The 19,796-nt window shown below is 47.1% G+C and overlaps 1 protein-coding gene across 2 annotated transcripts in view; it reads left to right on the top strand.

Moving 5' to 3' along the window:
* The window catches only part of MDGA2 (MAM domain containing glycosylphosphatidylinositol anchor 2), a 203,449-nt gene that overhangs the window by 143,064 nt on the left and 40,589 nt on the right, over positions 1–19,796 (top strand). For both annotated transcript variants that reach the window (XM_063159579.1, XM_063159580.1), the window contains one exon: positions 12,024–12,293. In XM_063159579.1, coding sequence (XP_063015649.1) covers positions 12,024–12,293 — 270 coding nt within the window. The remainder of the gene's footprint in view (positions 1–12,023; positions 12,294–19,796) is intronic.

The following is a 19,796-nucleotide window of genomic DNA, read 5'->3' as shown; positions in this document are numbered from 1 at the left end:
TCCCAATTCCACTGTTATTATTCAGGCCTGTCTGCAGCTGTTAATAGGGAGGTTTGCAAATCATTTTGCCTGTGGAGCCGGGACCAGTGTCAGCAGGAAGGTTCCTTCCAGCAGGAATGAAATTAGATCTCTTTGTGTCCCACAAAATCAGGTTTTCCAGCAGAGACGGGCAGAGGATGTTTGATTCAGTATTGGAGGTGCTGGATGCAGGGAATGCTGGGAGGGTTGGTGGGAATGATGATTTTTGGGAGAGATTTCCTTTGGGTTCCACCAGGCATTGAGGAACCACATGAGGAGCAAAATCACTTAAGGCAAGAGGAGTCTTGAGTGAATTCACTGAGGCTGGAAAATCCCTTTGAGATCATCAAATCCAACTGTTCCCAGCACTTCCAAGGCCACCACTGACCCTGTCCCCGAGTGCCACAGGGCTTGGAAATCCCTCCAACCCTCCCTGGGCAGTGCCAAGGCCTGAGCCCCCTTTCCGTGGGGAAATTCCTGCTGTGCCCACCCTGAGCTGCCCCGGCCCAGCCTGAGGCCGTTCCCTCTGCTCCTGTCCCTGTTCCCTGGAGCAGAGCCCGACCCCCCGGCTGTGCCCTCCTGGCAGGAGCTGTGCAGAGCCACAGGGGCCCCTGAGCCTCCTTTGCTCCAGGTGAGCCCTGCCCAGCTCCTCGGGGATTCTGCAGCCCCTGCCCAGCTCCTCAGGGATTCTGCAGCCCCTGCCCAGCTCCTCAGGGATTCTGCAGCCCCTGCCCAGCTCCTCAGGGATTCTGCAGCCCCTGCCCAGCTCCATTCCCTTTCCTGGACACCCTCCAGCCCCAGCAGGTCTTCCCACAATTCACCCCAGGACTGAAGGTGCCCCAGTACAGGGGAATGAAGGTTCTGATTTTGTGTCCTTGGCTTGGTAGGACATGGATCTCCCCCTGGGTGTTGTCCAGCTCCTCCACCTGCCTGGGGGAGCTTCCATGGACCACCATTCCCTTGGGGATCACTCCAATCATTATCCATCATCCATGGAATTGGTGGTGTCACCGCAGCTCCTCTCTGTGGAGACCACACTCATCTCCTAGGGAGGGGCTCCATGAGCAGCTTCCCTGCTGGAAATTCCTGATATAGGAAATTCCTTGTGACAGGATTTCTCACACTTTCCTTGCATTCAGAAGCTCTCCACACAATAAAGGGAACTTTCACACCTTCCATTTATTATTGCTTTGGCAAACCAAAGCAGGGACATTCTAATTCTTTCTAGAGGAATTGTTATCTCCTGGTAGTTCTGAGCCTTGATAATAAATTCAAACCATTTAAAATTGATACATATCCCTCACAGTTGATCCATACTCCGCACAATTGATCCATATCCCTCACAACTGATACAAATTCCTCATTTTCCAGGCTCCATTGCAGTTCCAGTGCCCATTAATAGATATTTTTATCATAAAGCCACTTTTCTCCCTGCTCTCATTGACTGTTTTCCTCCAGATGGGGCAGTTTATTTGGATTTATTCCATCATTCCAATGGATTATTAGCACATTTTATTCTCTATCAAGGAACAGACTGATCCTATCCTCATTTTCTAATCTGTGGCAGGGCTGGCTTGCAGAGAGGGACAGAGACACAAAGAATTCCCATTCCTGGATGGGATTTCCATAGAATGACAGGACTTGGGACTGATTTTTCCAACAAAGGATGGTGATTTTTCCTTTTAGGAATGCCCTGGCTTGCAGTGGAGAGGATACAGACTCACACTCTGCTGTAATTTGTTTTATCAGGAAAATTATGATTTGTCTGGGCAATGTAAAATCATTCCAAGAAGTTTCATGGTAATTTCTGGAATGATCCATTGGATGTTGGGTTTGGCACCTTCAAGACATTGGGAGCCACGAAGGAGAAGCAGCAGCATCTCTACATCACCTCTGTTGAAATAATCTTGGAATCTTGGAATATCCTGAGCTGGAAGGGATCCCAAGGATCCTCCAGTTCAGCTCCTGGTGCTGCTCAGACACCCCAACAATCCCACCCTGACCCTCAGAACTCCTGGAGCTCTGGCAGCCTTGGGAATCTGCCCATTCCCTGAGGATCCTGTTCCTTCTGGGTTTTGTTGTCCTTTGCAAGCTGAAATCCCTCACTTGGAACCTGGAAGACCAAATATGAACCAATGGAATGGCTGAGGTTGGAAAAGTCATCGAGCTCAGCAGGATATCCAGCACGGCCAAGGTTTCCACATCTCTGTTGGAATTTGGAATTGGAAAACCATAAAATCCCAGGATTGTTTGGGTCAGAAGGGACCTTAAAGCTCCTCCAGTTCCATCCCTGCCGTGGATTGTTGTCGACCTTCAGGGTTCTCCAAACTTCATGGGTCCGTCCAAGTCCAGGCTGGATGAGGCTTGGAGCCACCAGGATCCCTGCTCCAGGAGTAAATAATGGATTGTAGTTGATTTCCGTCCCGTGGGCTTGGGCTTTGGCTGGTGTGGAAAAGAATCCCAGAATTCCAGAAGGATTTGGTGGGAAGGGACCTTGAACCCACCCAGTTCCAGCCCTGTCAGGGCAGGGACACCTCCCACTATCCCAGAGGATTGGGAATGGTGGGAAAGCAAGGAACACACGGAATTCAGGCTGTTCCAGGGTGTTTTTCATGGCAACCCCACTGACTATGCAGAGCTCCCAGATATATCCAAGGGGAGCCCTGATGGAGTTTGGGGAGGAAATGGAAAGAGAGAAAAGTATATTCCTTCAATAACCTTGGAAATTCAATTTTGGAGATAAAACAGGGCTTGATAAAATTGGTTGAGGGGGAAGATGAACTCCAACAGGAGAGGAAGCAGCTGGAAGAAGGAGAGGAGCAATATCTGGATTTACTGGAAACAAAAAGGCAATTCTGTATAAAACATTGGAGAGAAAAAGCAGACTTTGAAGCAATAATATAGAATTTTAGAGACTCCTGTGGGAGGAGGAAAACAAGGAAATGTTGGAGTTTATTCCATTCAGCATGAAATCGTTGGACACAGAAGACAAATCCATCTGCTCTAAGAGCAGCCCCATAAACAGAGGTGATACCCCATATTTAGGCATTTATTTATTTAGTTGTGAGGTTTTTTATTCAGTTGGAGTAGAGCCTAAATACAAATCCAGGCTCAAAGATGATGAGCCAGGCCTGAGTCCTTGGAATCTTCCAAATGGGATCCAACTACTCCCAGCCCTCAGGAACAGGAAAATCCAAATGGACTCAAGCCCTGTTTCTCTGAGGTTTTTTACATCAGATCTACTCAGGGCAGTTTCATTTCAAAGCAAGGCTCTGCTTTAATGCTGGACATTAGGACACGTCTGAAATGGGGAATATCATGGGGTGGTTTTATTTCAGGAGTTGTAATTCCTTCTTTCCCTGTGGCCACGCACAGGAGTGAACTTTGGGGCACTTTGGGGTTGGTTGGAGGGATCTTAAATCCCACCCAGTGATTGCCATGGCAGGGACACCTCCCACTGTCCCAGGGTGCCCCAGTGTCCAGCCTGGCCTTGGGCACTGCCAGGGATCCAGGGGCAGCCACAGCTGCTCTGGCAATCCCAGCCCAGCCAGGAATTCCCAATTCCCAATCTCCCACCCATCCCTGCCCTCTGGCACTGGGAGCCATTCCCTGGCTCCTGTCCCTCCATCCCTTGTCCCCAGTCCCTCTGCAGCTCTCCTGGAGCCCCTTCAGGCCCTGCCAGGGGCTCTGAGCTCTGCCTGGAGCCTTCTCCTCTCCAGGTGAGCACCCCCAGCTCTCCCAGGAAATCCATGGGAAAAGTTTTGTCCCATTGCTGTTCCAGTGTCATTTGGTGCTCCCACCAATGCTCAATACACATGTTCCTTCCTTTAAAATCCCTTGATTTAAAATCCCTTGATCCCTTTTGAATGCTGGCAGTGATGAAGGGAAGGAAGCAGGGTTTGTATCCCCAGCCTGCTCATTCTGCCTCAGCTGGGGGCTCCTTGTCCTGCTTGTCCTTCTCAGCAGACACCAGGAATGATCATGGAGAAACTCTGGGCTGAGAATTCGCTCCAATAAATTCCCCTTTTGCCCCTGCCCTGCTGCTCTGAGCTGTTCTCTTCTGGCCCTAACTTTCTTTTCTACTTTATTTAAACCTTCCCAAAGCTTTTTTTTTATTTTGGAACCTGAGGACAATTTGCCCTCTGGCTCTGAGCTGAGTCCTTCTCATTTTCCACGGATCCCAGGCTGAGCCATCCCCAGGGTTTCAATCCCTGACCCCAAAGTTTCAAGCCCTGACCTTGGCTGCTTAAAAATAGGGGCAGTTCAATGAATTCCGGTTTCTGAGGTTTGTTCTAAGTCCCAGGTTCTAAAGGAGATGAAAGCCTCCCCCAGCCCAAAGGTAAATGCATAATTTAACCTAAAGCCATGACTCCTGCACATAAAACAGGCTCCAAATCTCCCAAGGACAGAGAAAGAAAGAAATTTGGGGGGTTTATTGGTAATTCTCAGCTCTGATCAACAAAAGCAAACCCCCTTTGGATCTAAAGTGACCTTGTCCACAGGAGAAATAAAATACTGAGGTGAGAACTGATCTCTATTTCAAGGCAAATAAAATTTGTTGCAAACACTGTCCAGAAGAGCAGTAAAAATGGGATTTTGGTGCTGTTTGAAGTCCATACATTTGTTTTATGTGCACATTTCTGTGTTTTCTGCTCTCCTCACGACATCTCTTTGCCTCCCCTGTCTGAGTAAAAAACACTTTTTATTTGAAGCCATCATGCTGAGATCTCCCCCAGGTGTTACCAGTTTCTCTGCTCCTCTCTCTGCCTGGTCCTTCCATGTTTATCCCTGGTTTATTTGGCACTTGAGGCTGGAACCTCTTTGTCCATCACTTTTTGGGAGCATGAACATGGTTGGGATGGGGTGACCCCAACCCTGGGATGAAGGCTGTCACCAGTTGGGGTCTGTACAAATCCCCAACAGGACGGGCTGCTGGAACGTGCCTTGGGCTGTTGGATTTTCCAGCATCAGCCTCATTCCATGGCTATGGCAATGGGAAGATGTCACCAGCTCACATCCCAGGCAGCACACCAAGAACTCAATGTCACAGCTCACTTTATGAGTTTTGTGCCCAATCACACAAAGCAAAAGCACATTGACAGCAGTTCCATCCAACCACTGTAAGCACAGGTACCTTTGGTTAAACAATGCCTGCTTATTTCAAATACAATCCCTGCTTGTGAGCCTTCAAACACAATGCACACAGCTCCATTACTAAGCTTTAAACTTCCTAATATCTAGCTAGATAAATTTTTCTGTAGCTTAGGGAGCAGTCCCAGAGCAGCTGTGGCTGTCCCTGGATCCCTGGCAGTGCCCCAGGCCAGGTTGGAGCAGCCTGGGACAGTGGGAGGTGTCCCTGCTATGGCAGGGGTGGGATGGGACGGGATGATACCTAATATCCCTGCCATCCCAACCCAGTCTCCATCCTCTGCCCTGCCCTGTTCACGTCCAGTGGAGTTCAGCCCCACAAATAATGGAATGTGTGCTGCAGGAATGAGTAAAAAAAAAAAAAAATTATTTTCCCACTAAATATTCCAAAGGAATTGGAGTGAGTCACTCCAGGAATGAGCGAGGATGTTGCACCCCTGGCTGGATCCCTAAGGGAGGAGAGTCGATTCAAATCCCAAATGGAATCCAGAAATGGTTTGGGTTGAAAAGGACCTTAAAGCCCATCCCATCCCACCCCTGCCATGGCAGGGACACCTCCCACTGTCCCAGGGTGCCCCAGTGCCCAGCCTGGCCTTGGGCACTGCCAGGGATCCAGGGGCAGCCACAGCTGCTCTGGCAATTCCAGCCCAGCCAGGAATTCCCAATTCCCAATCTCCCACCCATCCCTGCCCTCTGGCACTGGGAGCCATTCCCTGGCTCCTGTCCCTCCATCCCTTGTCCCCAGTCCCTCTGCAGCTCTCCTGGAGCCCCTTCAGGCCTGGCAAGGATTTCCCTGGGTTCTTTCCTTCTCCAGATGAGCACCTCCATCATTCATAATCTGCCTCTGTGATTTTTTAGCTGGAAAATACTTTAGGATGAGTGCAGAGGGTTTTATTCCCAGGTCACCAGTGGGTCCCTGCACCTCCAGAGACATTCCTTAATCCTGGGTGTGGAAGAGACAAATTTGGGATGCAGGACCTGCCCATAGAGCAGGTTCCTTAACCCAGAGCTCAGCCACGGCTCCCCTCGTGAGCTCTGTAGGATTAAAATGTTGTTCACTGCTGTTCATTGATTTATATTCTAGCCAGGACAATTTAAATTCCATAAAATCCAAGGAACAGCAGCAGCAGAGCCCATAAAAGATGCTCAGAAGAGCAGACACTTTTAAAAACCCATGGATTATTCCCATTTCATGGTTCTTTAAGGAAGCTCCTCATTATTCACCCATCCCCTTCTGGCCCCAGCTGGACAAATCAACTAAATCAAGATTTGCAGATATGGAGGGACATCAATGGTGCAGCTTTGCCCCAAAGTTTTCATTTTATTCGTTTCTCTTTACTCATCTGAATATTTATCACTCGCAAACGTCGCACATGCTCCAGCACAAATATTGAAGCTCAGGAACCTGGGAGTTGCTGGGTGAGGCTGGATCTGGATTTCCAGAGAATTTAATGCCCTGTCAAGGAGCCAAACCAGGACAGAGGCACCAGCCTGGAAAATCCCAGCAAATTCCGCAGACACGGGAGACAACTTGAAGCACAAAATCCAAGTTAGCAAATTCCTGAGAGTGGGGACTGGGATTTTCCATTGTAAATCCTTCTGCAAAGCAGACATGGACACAGAATGCAGAAGAAAATGAAATTAATAATAATTTTACACTGAAAGTTACCATCAAAATCCTTCTAACTTAAAATAAGGACCTTGCCAGGGATAAGATGAAAAAATTAGGAGTCCATGACGAGAATCTTTGGAGTTCTGACAAGGGATGGAGGGACAGGAGCCAGGGAATGGCTCCCAGTGCCAGAGGGCAGGGATGGGTGGGACATTGGGAATGGGGAATTCCTGGCTGGGCTGGGATTGCCAGAGCAGCTGTGGCTGCCCCTGGATCCCTGGCAGTGCCCAAGGCCAGGCTGGGCACTGGGGCACCCTGGGACGTGTCCCTGCCATGGAATGGGATGGGATTTAAGGTCCTTTCCATCCCACAACATTCCTGGATTTAATAAAACAGGAATTTTCATCACTGTACCATGGATACATCTGTGCAGGGCAGGGTTTGGAATGCACAATTCCAGGATGGATTTGCACACTTGCTTTAGTTTACTCCTAAATGTGCAAATGGCTTTTTTCTATCTCTGGCCATGGTGGTTTCATTTCACTGGAATAAATCCATTATCCAAGGTGTGATGCCCCTATTCCAAGCTTTGGCTGGAAAATTGGTGTTGTAATTTCACAGGGATCACAATCCCTGTGCAATGGAGCTTCCAAAGCTCTTAAATCCCATCTTGTCTGGGCTTCTCCATGTCTCCATTCAGGCACCTCCAGACCCACCTCAGGAGCTGAAAACCTGGAAATGTGGCTGCAGTGGAGAGTCTGGGAATAGATGGATTCAGAAGTGCTGGATAACATTCCTGTTGTGTGAATCCAGCAGTGGCCACAAAAGCAATGGAAAGCGAGCAGAGGCGCCACTTTTTATTGTTATTTATTTATTATTCCCCTTGTTGGAGCTGGGAGAGAAAAACTCGTTATTTGTTTAGCTTAAAATGCAAATTGGAGAGGCCAAACCAGCGGGTGAAGCCTCTGCTTGGGGCATCAGGGTGGAAATAAATTCCATGAATTTTCTCCTTAACAAATCCCGCTATAAAAACCAGGATTTGACCCTCACCGCGAGGAGCAGCTGTGTGATTCAAACCAAACAAGCATCTCGCTGTCATTTCTCAGGATAGCTCCAGAACTTTCCTTTTTCTGTTTCCTAATCCTTAAAACATGAATGTACTTAGGCTAAAAATCTTCATTAAACATTAATAGAGAGCCTGATTTAACTCCAGCCCCGTTTGCTTCCCAAAGATAATTGTGGGAGAGAATGAATCGTGCTCCCTTGGCAGCTTTGCTGGAGATTTTTCCAAAACTAATAGTGGAATTATGAAAGGAATAAGGAGGGAAAAAGTAAATTAAATCAAATTGCCAAAGCCTTGGGGAAGAGCTGATGCAAATGAGTTCAACACAGAGGAGTCACAAACAACTCCAGTTTTTCTCCTGCGCATCTGGGAAGCCACAATCCTATAAAAACAATGGGGAAAAATGATGGGAAAATTAGGTGTTAACTCTGGCAGGGGCTTTTATCAGCCCTTCCCTTTCCCATTAAAGTTATTACCTGCAAAAGTGGGATTCAGGAATGAGCAGCCCGAGTTAATTTTCTCTTCCTGTCACTGGGGATCATCAGCCCCTGGATAAATGGGAATTGTGGGGTTTAAAGACTTTTTTGACCTTAAAGGCAGGGGAAAGTTTCATTTAAAAGCTGTTTATAAGGCTAAAGTAGCTTGATAAGTAAATAAAGCAGGGGGAGAAGAGAGAAGGGCCTGAATACAAATTCCCGTTAAAATCGTTGAACTGAGGAGCCACGGGAGGGGAAATCATTCCCTGGGATTGGAGCGTTCCATGGAAGCAGCAAGAAAAACAAAGGAGGTAACGTTATTGCAAACCAGAGATGAGTTTTGGATGTTCAAACATTCCAAGGATTTATGAGCAAGGGCATAAAATGATGGAAAAATTATCCATTAAAGGCTTGTTAACACCTCAAACATGGAACTTTCGTGATACTCCTGTTCCAGAATTTCTGTGCTCATCCTCGGGGATTTAGGATCAGGACATTGGATCAGGATGGTTAAAATAATTCCCTGAAATCTTTCCCTAGATTTGGAGCATTCAGTGGAAGCAGCAAGGAAAACAAAGGAGGGAATTTTATTCCAAACCAGAGATGAGTTTTGGATGTTCAAACATTCCAAGGATTTATGAGCAAGGGCAGAAAATGATGGAAAAATCATCCAATAAAGGTTTTTTAACACTTCAAACACAGAGATTCTGTGATACTCCAGTCCCAAAATTCCTGTGCTCATCCTCAGGGATTCAGGATCAGGAGACCCTTCAGCTGATGCTACTTGAGCATCTTTTTGTTGTTATTTTAGAGATTCTTCTGTGCTTTTCTCAAAGTTTAGGGAGAATTTTCCCAGGATTTTAAGGTGTATTTAGGTGTGGCAGGAAGGGCTGGAGAGGTGATGGATATGGAATTATCCTGGCTGGAATGGGGAAAAAATAGAGAATTTCCAATTAAAAATCAAATATTTATTTCAGATAAAATTGGCTTTGTTATAAAAATTATACCAGGAACAGCAGCGGGTGCCTTGTTGTGATCACGATGCATAAAAATATGGAGAGTTCATGGAATCTTGGAATGCTTTAGACTGGAAAAGCCCTCTGAGATCAAATCCAACCATTCCCAGAACTTCCAAGGCTACCACTGATTGTGTCCCCAAGGGCTTTAAATCCCTGCCAGGATGGGGACTCCACTGCCCTTTTCCAATGTTTTCCAGCTTTTCCATGGAGAACTTTCCCCTTGGACAACTTATGGAAAAATGCCTGGAAAATAGTAAATATTAGTAAATCTGATTAATAATTCCTTTGATATCCATAATACAGGAGGATCTATGAGTTTTTTGGGAAGTACAAATAATTTAAGACAGGATGGTCAGAGGAAAACAGGAGATTTGGGAGAGGCAGCTGCACAGATCTCCCTGAGAAAACAGTGGAGATCTGAAATATTTTCTTTCCCAAGGAGAATTCCTGTCTTTAAGCCAACACTTCCCTGCAAAGCTGCTGCCTTGGGAAACTTGGGGAAGCAGGAGCATTTTAATGTTTTATGTAAAACACCTCGTAAGGATATAAAACCTCCCTGTGCCGCCATGGAATGGGAGGATTTCAGGAATTCTTCCTTCTCAGGGGTTAAAAACTGAGCTGAGTTCTTTAGAGAGCCAGAATTCCGTGGTTTTCATACCTTTGGGAGTACATTTTCCATGTGTGTTTCTGGCTCTGGAGAGTTGAGCACAAACCATTGCTGGGCCAGATTATCCTTATTTTCCAGCCATGGTGAAGTTTTCCAAAGGCAAATGGCAGCGGGAAGTTGGGTCTGTGCACACACACTGGACGTTGGTTTTATTTTATTTATTTGGTGTTTTGCTAGAATCAAAATTCTGGTGGAGTTTGAAGCTGTGAATGTGAATTATTTAAAACCACTTTTATTGGAGTTAGGGCAGAACAGGCTGTTCTGGGTGTGGGGAACTGGGACAGCAAAACCTCCACCAGAATGGAGAAAAGAGATCCAGGGGTGATGATTTTTGGGGAAGCCAGATTTTTGGTGAAGCTCCTGGGGTGGAGACTTCATGGAATCATGGAATATCCCGAGCTGGAAGGAGCCCAGCTTCCAGCCCTGCACAGACACACAGACACTGTTCATCCCTGGTGTCCAAACATTCCCAGAGCTCTGGCAGCCTCAGGAATGTGCCCACATGTGAAGTCACCATTGAGCACAGATTTATTATTCCCCAGATTTTTTTTTAATTATTCCATATTTATTATTGTGAGTACAGAGTCACCAGCCCAGCTCTGTGCCCGGGGTGTTGCTGCCTGGTGCACTTTATCCAGAGAAAGTTCCAGAATTCCCGGCTGGTTTGGGATGGAACAGACCTCCCGGGCCACCTCATTCCACCCCTGCCATGGGCTGGGACACCTTCCATACGTTGCTCCAAGCACTGTCCCAGTTAAGACAAGTTTATTGGCTCTATTCAGTGCTGTTCCAAGGGATCTCCTAACAACAACTTGGCTTAGTCTTGTCTCCTAAGCCAGGCCCTAAACACCAACCTGGGCTGGTCGACTCTCCTGGGATGGGTCCTAAACCAGAACCTTTAACATGATTAGTTTTTAGGATGTGCAAAGAAGAACCCACCCTGCCTCCTGCAACAGGAATGGACCAGGTTAGTCCTGTCTCCTAGCACTGGTCCTAAATTAGAGTCTGAGTTAGTCTTGAGTCCTAGGATGGGCCCTAAAGAAGAACCTGGGTTGGTCCTGTCTTTAGAACTGGTCCTAAAGAAGAATCTGTGTTAGTCCTGTCTCCTATGATGGGTCTCAAACAAGAACCTGGATTACTCTAGGTTCTTATGACAGGTCGTAAACAAGAACCTGGGTTAGTTTAGATGCCTAGGATGGTTCCTAACAAGAACCTGGGTTAGTTTAGATGCCTAGGATGGTTCCTAACCTAGGTTAGTCCTGTCTCTAGGACACATCCCACACACACAAACCTCAGTTAATCCTGTCCCTAGGCTTGCCTTCCCCTCTCTAACCCCCTGCTGTGTCTCCACAGACCTAGGAGAGGTCCTGAACAAGAACCTGGATCAATCCTGTCTCTAGGACAAGTCCCACACAAGAACTTTGGTTCATCCTATCTCTAAGAGACATCCTGAACAAGATCCTGGATCAATTCTGTCTTTAGGACACGTCCCACACACAAACCTCAGTTAATCCAGTCCCAAGGAGAGATCGTAAACAAGAACATGGATCAATACTTTCTCTAGGACAGGTCCCACACAAGAACCTGGATCAATCCTGTCTCTAGGGCAGGCCCCACACACAAACCTCAGTTAATCCTGTCCCTAGGTCTGGCTTCAACCCTCCAACACCCTGCTGCCCTGGTCTCCACAGACCTAGGAGAGATCCTAAGCAAGAACCTGGATCAATCCTGTCTATAGGACAGGTCCTAAACAAGAACCTTGGTTATCCTGTCCCTAGGAGATGTCCCACACAAGAACCTTGGTTAATCCTATCTCTAAGAGACATCCTGAACAAGATCCTGGATCAATCCTGTCTATAGCATGGGCCCCACTCAAGAATCTTGGTTAATCCTGTCCCTAGATGTCCCGCACAAGAACCTGGATCAATCCTGTCTCTGGGACAGCTCCTAAACACAAACCTCAGTCAATCCTGTCCCTAGGCCTGGCTCCCCCGCTCTAACCCGGTGTGTGTCTCCGCAGACCCCCCGGCGGTGGAGCCGGCCTTCCTGGAGCTGCGGCAGGGCCAGGGCCGCGCGGTCACCATGAGCTGCCGCGTGCTGCGCGCGTACCCCACGCGGGTGCTGAGCTACGAGTGGCGCCTGGGCGGGCGCCTGCTGCGCTCGGGGCACTTCGACCTGCAGGACTCCACGGAGTTCACCGTCAGCAGCCTCTCCCGCGACTCCTACGGCCTCTACAACTGCAACATCATCAACGAGGCGGGCGCCGGCCGCTGCAGCTTCCTCGTCACAGGTAGGAGGAGTGGAGCTGGGAATGAAGCCGCTTCTTAGTTTGGTTTTTTAATGGTTTTTGAAGGGGTTTTAGGCAGTTTGTTTGCGTTTTCCCAGGTGGTTGGAGTTTGTCTTCAGAACTGTGTTTGTGGAGTGTTTGAATTGTTTGGGTTGTTTGGGTTTTGTTGGGTGAGGCTTGGTAGAGCTCAAGCAACAAAAGGAAGATTCTAGATTTTGAGTATCAAATCTGTCACTATATAGGAATCTGGAGTCTATCACTGTAGGAATTCTGAGTTTGGAATCTGTCCCTATAGGAATCTGGAATCCATCACTACAGGAGTTTTGAGTTTGGAATCTGTCACTTACAGGAATTTTGAGTTTGGAATCTGTCACTTATAGGAATTTTGAGTTTGGAATCTGTCCCTAAAGGAATCTGGAATCTGTCCCTATAGGAATCTGGAATCTGTCACTATGGGAGTTTTGAGTTTGGAATCTGAAGGTTCTCTTCAAAACCGTGTTCATGGAGTGTTTGGGTTTTGCTGGGTGAGGCTTGGTAGAGCTCAAGCAACAAAAGGAAGATTCCAAGATTTTGAGTTTGGAATCTGTCACCACAGGAATCTGGAATCTGTTACTTATAGGAATTTTGAGTTTGGAATCTGTCCCTATAGGAATCTGGAATCTGTCACTATGGGACATGAAATAACATGAGCCCACACCCTGCTGTTTTCAAGGTAAAAAAGGGAAGTTTATTTTCTGACTCCAACATTTATAGGTTTCCAAAAGTGACAGTGGATTGAAGGGTGACAGTGCCACCTCTCCAATGACACTGGACAAACCAACAGTCCAAATTTTTCTTCTTCTATAAAGAATGCAAAACAATAAATAATTTACATAAAGTGTGTGAGAAAGTTCATTACAAGAACGTAAATATCAGAAGGCTTAGAAAATCCTAAAAAATCAGGGTGACAGGAATCTCTGGTTTGGGAGTAGCCAGGAGATAAATGGATGTGATGGAAATGGCATCCCCTTGGCAGGAATTTCTCACAGCACAAATGTGGTGGGAACACAGCAAATCCCACAGTTCTGGATGGTTCTTCTCCTTCCAAATGGGACCCAACCTTTGGCTGACACCATTCAGAGCCTGCTGGAGGGGTTTTCACAGCCACCAGCTTCTCCAAATCTTGGGATTTTAATCCCAAAGGCAGCTCTGAAGGAAAACAGAAAAACTGTTTGGCCTCAAATGAGTAAATTTGGTTCAATCTATTAATCAGAATTTGGATCCCAGACTGTGGAAATCTATTCCAAGGCAATCATTTTGCCAGGACTGGGGCAACTGCAGTGATTTTAGCAAAGCAGAAAACTGAAAATGAGTCCTAAAATGATTTTATGATGTTTTCCATTTCCCACCTCTGCCTGTGCTCATTTAGGGTTCATCCCATCCTGGTAATTTATGGTGGATTAAGGATGCTGGAAGTAACACTTTGACTTTTCTTAGCCTTTTAAAGTTAAAGTTGAGTATATTTAGCAAATAAATTCTTTTCCACTGCTCTCAGAGCAGTGGCTCTGTTGTGCTCCTGAATCTCAGCAGCACAGATGGAGTCAAAGCCCCAGGGAACTGAAAATGCTGAAAAAAATGATGAAATGGTTAAAAAGGAGGCTTGGATTTCACTGGGAATGTGAATGGAGACAAGAAATTGGGCACTTCTTAGGCATAATTGGAAAAAAAAGCCCAATAAATAACTGCAAGGCAGGAATGTGGCAGTTGTGTGGAGCTTTTGTTTTGGGGGAATAATGGGTTGTTGTAACCCATTTTTAGCTGGTTTATTTCTGGTTTTTCATGCAGGAAAATAGAAATGTGCTGGACTGGGGCTGCAGGAAACCATTGGTATGCTCAGAGAAAGCTTTTCAGTGCAGCATTTCATGCATCCTGGCTTTAAAGATTTATTCTGACCCCCGAGCCTGCAGAATCTCCTTTTTGTTTGTTTTTTTTCTTTTTTCTCCTGTATATTTTGAGCCAGATTGGAGGAGATGAAAGCCAAATAAATCACACATGGAAAAGGGGTTAATTTATAGCATCTGGGCCAACACGAGGCAGATGTAACCTGCCAGTCTCTTCAAAATAAATAAGAAGTGACAAGGCAAATTGTGTTTGTGGGGAAGCAGAGCTGAGTTCATGCTCCTCACAGCTTCACCACCTCGAGATTTTATTCAGGGCCAGATCATATCCAGAGAGCAACAAGAAGTCCATTCCAGGCTGTGGCTTCGGAAATCCCTGCCAGGGCTGGGAGCAAATAAATCAAACAGATCCATGAATGGCAGAGGCTGAGGAGCCTCCCTGAGGGAGGATTTGGTGCTGGAGAAGGAGGGGGATGAGCACAGGGAGCTTCTCCCTCCCTGGAGCAGCTGCTGAGGTGGCAGAGGTTCCTCCAGGACACACCTGAGCCCTGCTGGGTCATGGCCTGGCCTGGCCTGACCAGCTGGGGACACCCCGGGAGCAGCTTTGTCACTGTGCCGTGGCTTCTCAAGGCAGGGGGAGTGCTGGTCTCTGTGTTCTGCAGGTTCCCAGTTTGCAAAGGAGGGACGAATTCTTCTTCTTCTTCTTCTTCTTCTTCTTCTTCTTCTTCTTCTTCTTCTTCTTCTTCTTCTTCTTCTTCTTCTTCTTCTTCTTCTTCTTCTTCTCCTTCTCCTCCTCCTCCTCCTCCTCCTCCTCCTCCTCCTCCTCCTCCTCCTCCTTCTCCTTCTCCTTCTCCTTCTCCTTCTTTCTCCTTCTCCTTCTCCTTCTCCTTCTCCTTCTCCTTCTCCTTCTCCTTCTCCTTCTCCTTCTCCTTCTCCTTCTCCTTCTCCTTCTCCTTCTCCTTCTCCTTCTCCTTCTCCTTCTCCTTCTCCTTCTCCCTTCTCCTTCTTCTTCTTCTTCTTCTTCTTCTTCCTCTTCTTCCTCTTCTTCCTCTTCTTTTTCTCCTCCTCTTCTTCCTCTTCTTTTTCTCCTCCTCCTCCTCCTTATCCTTCTCCTCCTCCTCCTCCCTTCTATCTTCTTCCTCATCTTCCTCTTTTTCCTCTTCCTCCTCCTGCTTTTCCTCCTCCTCCTCTTCCTTCTTCTCGTTCCATTTCACCTTCCTCATTGTTATTTTTCTGCATCATTCCAAGTGTCAGGACAAGAGGGAACAGGCTCAGGCTGCCCCAGGGAAGGTTAAAGGTGGATATCAGGGGAAATTCCTCCAGGAAAGGGCTGTCAGACACTGCCGGGGCAGCATTGGAGTCACAATCCCTGGAATTGTCCCAAACCCATGGGTGAGGCTCTGGAGGCCATGGGATAGGGGTGACTGTAGGGGAGAGGATTGACAGCCACACTTGATGGTCCTAAAAGTCTTTTCCGACCTGAACAATTCCATGATTCTCTGTGCCCCCAGGAAGCCATTTAGGATTAGGATTACCTAGAACTGATTTTACCTGACAATTCCTGGTTTAAAATTTCTCCTCAGTTTGGGAAGTTTGACCCCCTTGAGCTGGAATTTTCTCTGCTGGGGCCGAATTTGTCCCCAGAGTTGTGTCCAAATAGGGATTTTTCAATTTTTTTAGACAATATTTTATTCCCTCTCCATGAAATTATTTAATCAGGGCTGGATACACATCTGTGGGGGATTCCTTCCTGAATTTCCACCAGGAATCTCTGTCCATAGTGGATGGGGCTGGCTTGGCAGGGCTGCAGATTTAATATTAAAATTCAAAATTTCAATTATTCATCACAGCCATGGGTAAGACTAAACAAAGCTCTAATGCCATTCCATGGACTTAATTCCTTTTATCAACCAACTCCTGATCCCACCAGCGAGGGAAGACACTTTGGAATATTAATTCTGTGTTGTTCTGGCCTGTGGAATATTTTTGCCGTGGGATATTGCGTTAATTAACGAGCTCATCTTTAATTATTTACTCTGTCTTACATCACCCCGTCAGTGCTTCCAGCCAAGTGCAACATCAAGCCAATCAAGGGCTAATTGGGGAGGGTTTAATTGTTAGCTCGTGATCAGAGCTTTCCCTTTCCTTGAAGCTCTTGGAAACTCTTTGGGGCTGGTGATGCTGAAACCTGACAATCCAAACATTCCTTCCCTGCCAGCATCTCCAGAAGGGATTATCCCCATCCATGGCAGGAATAATTCAGGTTGGAAAAGACCTTGGAGAGGATCCAGTCCAATCTTCCACCACTAATCCATGGAACAGCCAGGTACCTCACATCTCCTGCCTTCCCTCATCCCAGAAAAATGGGATTTGAGGAGATGGACACTGGATCATCCCTTCTGTTGATCCCAGAATCCACCTCTGGAAAGAGCTCTTTGGAAACTCATTTTTTCTTTAATAAAAAGCATCTTTTGGACCTTTCCAGGAGAAGAACACATAGAAATACTCTGGTTTTTTTTCCAGGTTTTCCCTGATTTTTGGATATTTTAAGTGGCAAAATGGAGCACAGCAAACCCTGGATTGGGTTTGCCCCCATCCTGTTTCATATGGACGGGGCAAGGATGGACCTTGGAAAGGATGAATAGGTCCAAGGATGGACTTGTTCCATAAAAGATCTTGGAATTATGGAATGGTTTGGGCTGGAAAAGGCCATGGGAAGGGACATTTTTAATGAAATCTGGTTGCTCCAACCCCCATCCAAGCTGGCCTTGGACAATTCCAGGGATGGAATATCCACCCCACCCCTTGGCAAACCCTCCCCATGGATTTAAGTCAACATGAACTCGGATTTAGAGGATTTGGGAAAGTTTTGTCCTCTCTTTGGGAAACCATCCTCAGTTTTTTCCGTATTTATGAAGGATGAATGCTTGGATGTGATCCTCTCATTTTTCCCAGTTCCCTGGGAGATTCCCGTTTCAAGATCAGGCACCTCTCCAGGTGCTTCGTTCAGGAATTTCTCAGTGTTTGCTCTGTGCCCCTGCCACCATCCCTGGTAGCACCGTGGTCCTCAGCATTGGAAATTATTTGGAATCATTTCCAAATTCCCACCGGTACAGGATTCCCAGAGAAGCTGTGGCTGCCTCTTGTGTGAGCTTTAAAATTCCAACAGGAGCAGCAGCAAAAATCCTTTTCCATTCATCTGCCAGGAAAAGGGTTTTTTATTTTAATTAAAAACCTTGGGGATTCCAACAGAGCCTCTCCTAAAAATGGCCAAAAACTCCTGGAGGACAGGGAAGGCCCTGGAACTCATTCCTGGGGGATTAAGGGAAGGCCACAAAAGAAAAAACATCTTTAAGGTCCCTTCCAAACCAAATAATGCCCTGATTTTCAGCTTCCATGGTTATGGGGAGGCAGGAGGTGACTGGGATGATCCAGCTGCAGGATTGGGATGAGGAGTAGATCCAGGAGGAGACAGATGTTGCCTTTCCCAATTGCAAATAAAGAACAAAACATCTTCTCTTTCTTCCTGCAACCTTTCCATAAAATAGAGATCCTGGAATAAAGCAGAGCATGGAAGGGGCAGCATTTTCCATAAATTCAGTGTCTCCCACTATTTCACAGTGTTAAATGCAGGGTTTTATTCAGGATTTATGCTCTCCCAGCACTGTAAAGATGGAAAGGGCTGGAACTGAGGTTGCCATGAGGGAAAGCATTTATAAATCTCTGATTTTATTTCCTTTCCCTGAGCGTGATAGAGTGGGAGCTGCTCTGCTCAGAGCTCACAGCCAGCTCCTGTCACCAGCAGTGCCACAAACGTGGGACAGAGCTGCTGCAATTCCCAAAACTCCAAGGAACTGGCAGAACTCGATGGGAAAATAAGGAGGAAACAGATAAGGAAATGATTCCTTGAATGCTCTGTGTCCACACAATTGCCATTGTTTGTTTCTGCAGGACAGGGAGCCAACACCAGTCTCACCCTCTGGGATCTGGGACATTCAGGGACACAGGGTTTGGGGCATTGCTGAGGTCCCTGTGCTGCTCTGCCCTCATCCCAGCTGGAATCTGCAGTGCCCACTCCACAACAATTCCTTTAAGGGATTAATTTCCTCAGGGATCAATGGCTGAGCGATCCCAGTGGACCACAGGATGAGGAATTCTGGGTGATTGTTTTCTCTAAAAAGGACCAGCTGAAGCTCTTTTATTTTAAAAACTCAAAATCCCCCAGTCTTCAAAAACAAGGAATGTGGAATCCAAGGATGCAGAATGTGTTAAATACAGATTTTATGGGCTACAAATTGACAGCTGAGAAATTCAGGTGTCAGAAACAGCTGAGCCAGATTTATTGTTTGAGATCTGAGGATGAAAGGGATAGGAACACTTCAAGGAAAGTTGAAAAGTTGAGGAAGCCGCAGAGCCAACAATGAAACCCTCTTGAAATGTGGAAAACAGCTCTGGGATTGAAGGCAGGGTGGGAACTGGTCACTGAGAGAGGGTTCCTTTTATCAGAGTGAAATCAAACTCCAGCACCAAGATCTGCTAGAATCTGGAGAATTGGGAGAGAAACCACTCTGCCTCCTGGATTTCCATCCCAAGGGATGATAATAAATGATCTTGGAAGTTCTGCATTAGGATATTTCAGTCCATTTGGTAAATAAATGGGAATTTTTTTGTGGGGGGAGGATGGTGTTTCCTTGCTTTGAACAACTTCAAACCCAGGGACAGAGAGAGAGGGACTTTGGATAAAGGCCTGGAGTGCCAGGACAAGGAGAATGCCTCAATCCACTTGTGTTCAGGACAGTTCTCCAGTTTTTAGATCCCAGTGGCGCTTGGAATGGAGCAGCTGAAGTGACTTTTCCCCTTTGCTTGGTTTCTCTAATTCAGTGCCACAGAGATTTCATCCCATTTTTGACCTTACACTGGTACAGGGCTGGTGGAAAATGTTTGGATGTTTGGATGCACTGCCTGGAGGGATTGAATGCTGCACAGCAAATGCTCATGACTGAGAATGTTCCTCTGGAGAGGAGAAGGCTCCAGGCAGAGCTCAGAGCCCCTGGCAGGGCCTGAAGGGGCTCCAGGAGAGCTGCAGAGGGACTGGGGACAAGGGATGGAGGGACAGGACACAGGGAATGGCTCCCAGTGCCAGAGGGCAGGGATGGGTGGGAGATTGGGAATTGGGAATTCCTGGCTGGGCTGGAATTGCCAGAGCAGCTGTGGCTGCCCCTGGATCCCTGGCAGTGCCCAAGGCCCTGTACCCAGGGACACTCAGGGACACACAGAGACAGCCAGGGACAGACAGGGGGACACGGGGACAGACAAGGACACAATAGAACACCCAGGACTGAGGGCCCTCTCAGCTGGGGCTCCTCTCCAGGCTGAGCAGCCCCAGCTCCCTCAGCCTTTCCTGGCCATGGAGATGCTCCAGCCCTTCCTCATCCTCACATCCCTCCCCTGGACCAGATCCAGGAGCTCCAGGTCCCTCCTGTGCTGCTGATCCCAGAGCTGGACACAGGATCCCCAGGGATGAAACTCCACAAACTCTGAACCACCTGGGCTCTGAGGTGTGAGGCCCATTGAGAGCTGAGATCCCAGAAACCTCCCCCATTCCTGTCACCCCAGCTAAAAATGATCT

Source organism: Melospiza melodia, chromosome 6, assembly GCF_035770615.1.
Source record: "Melospiza melodia melodia isolate bMelMel2 chromosome 6, bMelMel2.pri, whole genome shotgun sequence".
Taxonomy (NCBI): domain Eukaryota; kingdom Metazoa; phylum Chordata; class Aves; order Passeriformes; family Passerellidae; genus Melospiza; species Melospiza melodia.
This window is presented reverse-complemented; position numbering and strand designations above follow the sequence as displayed.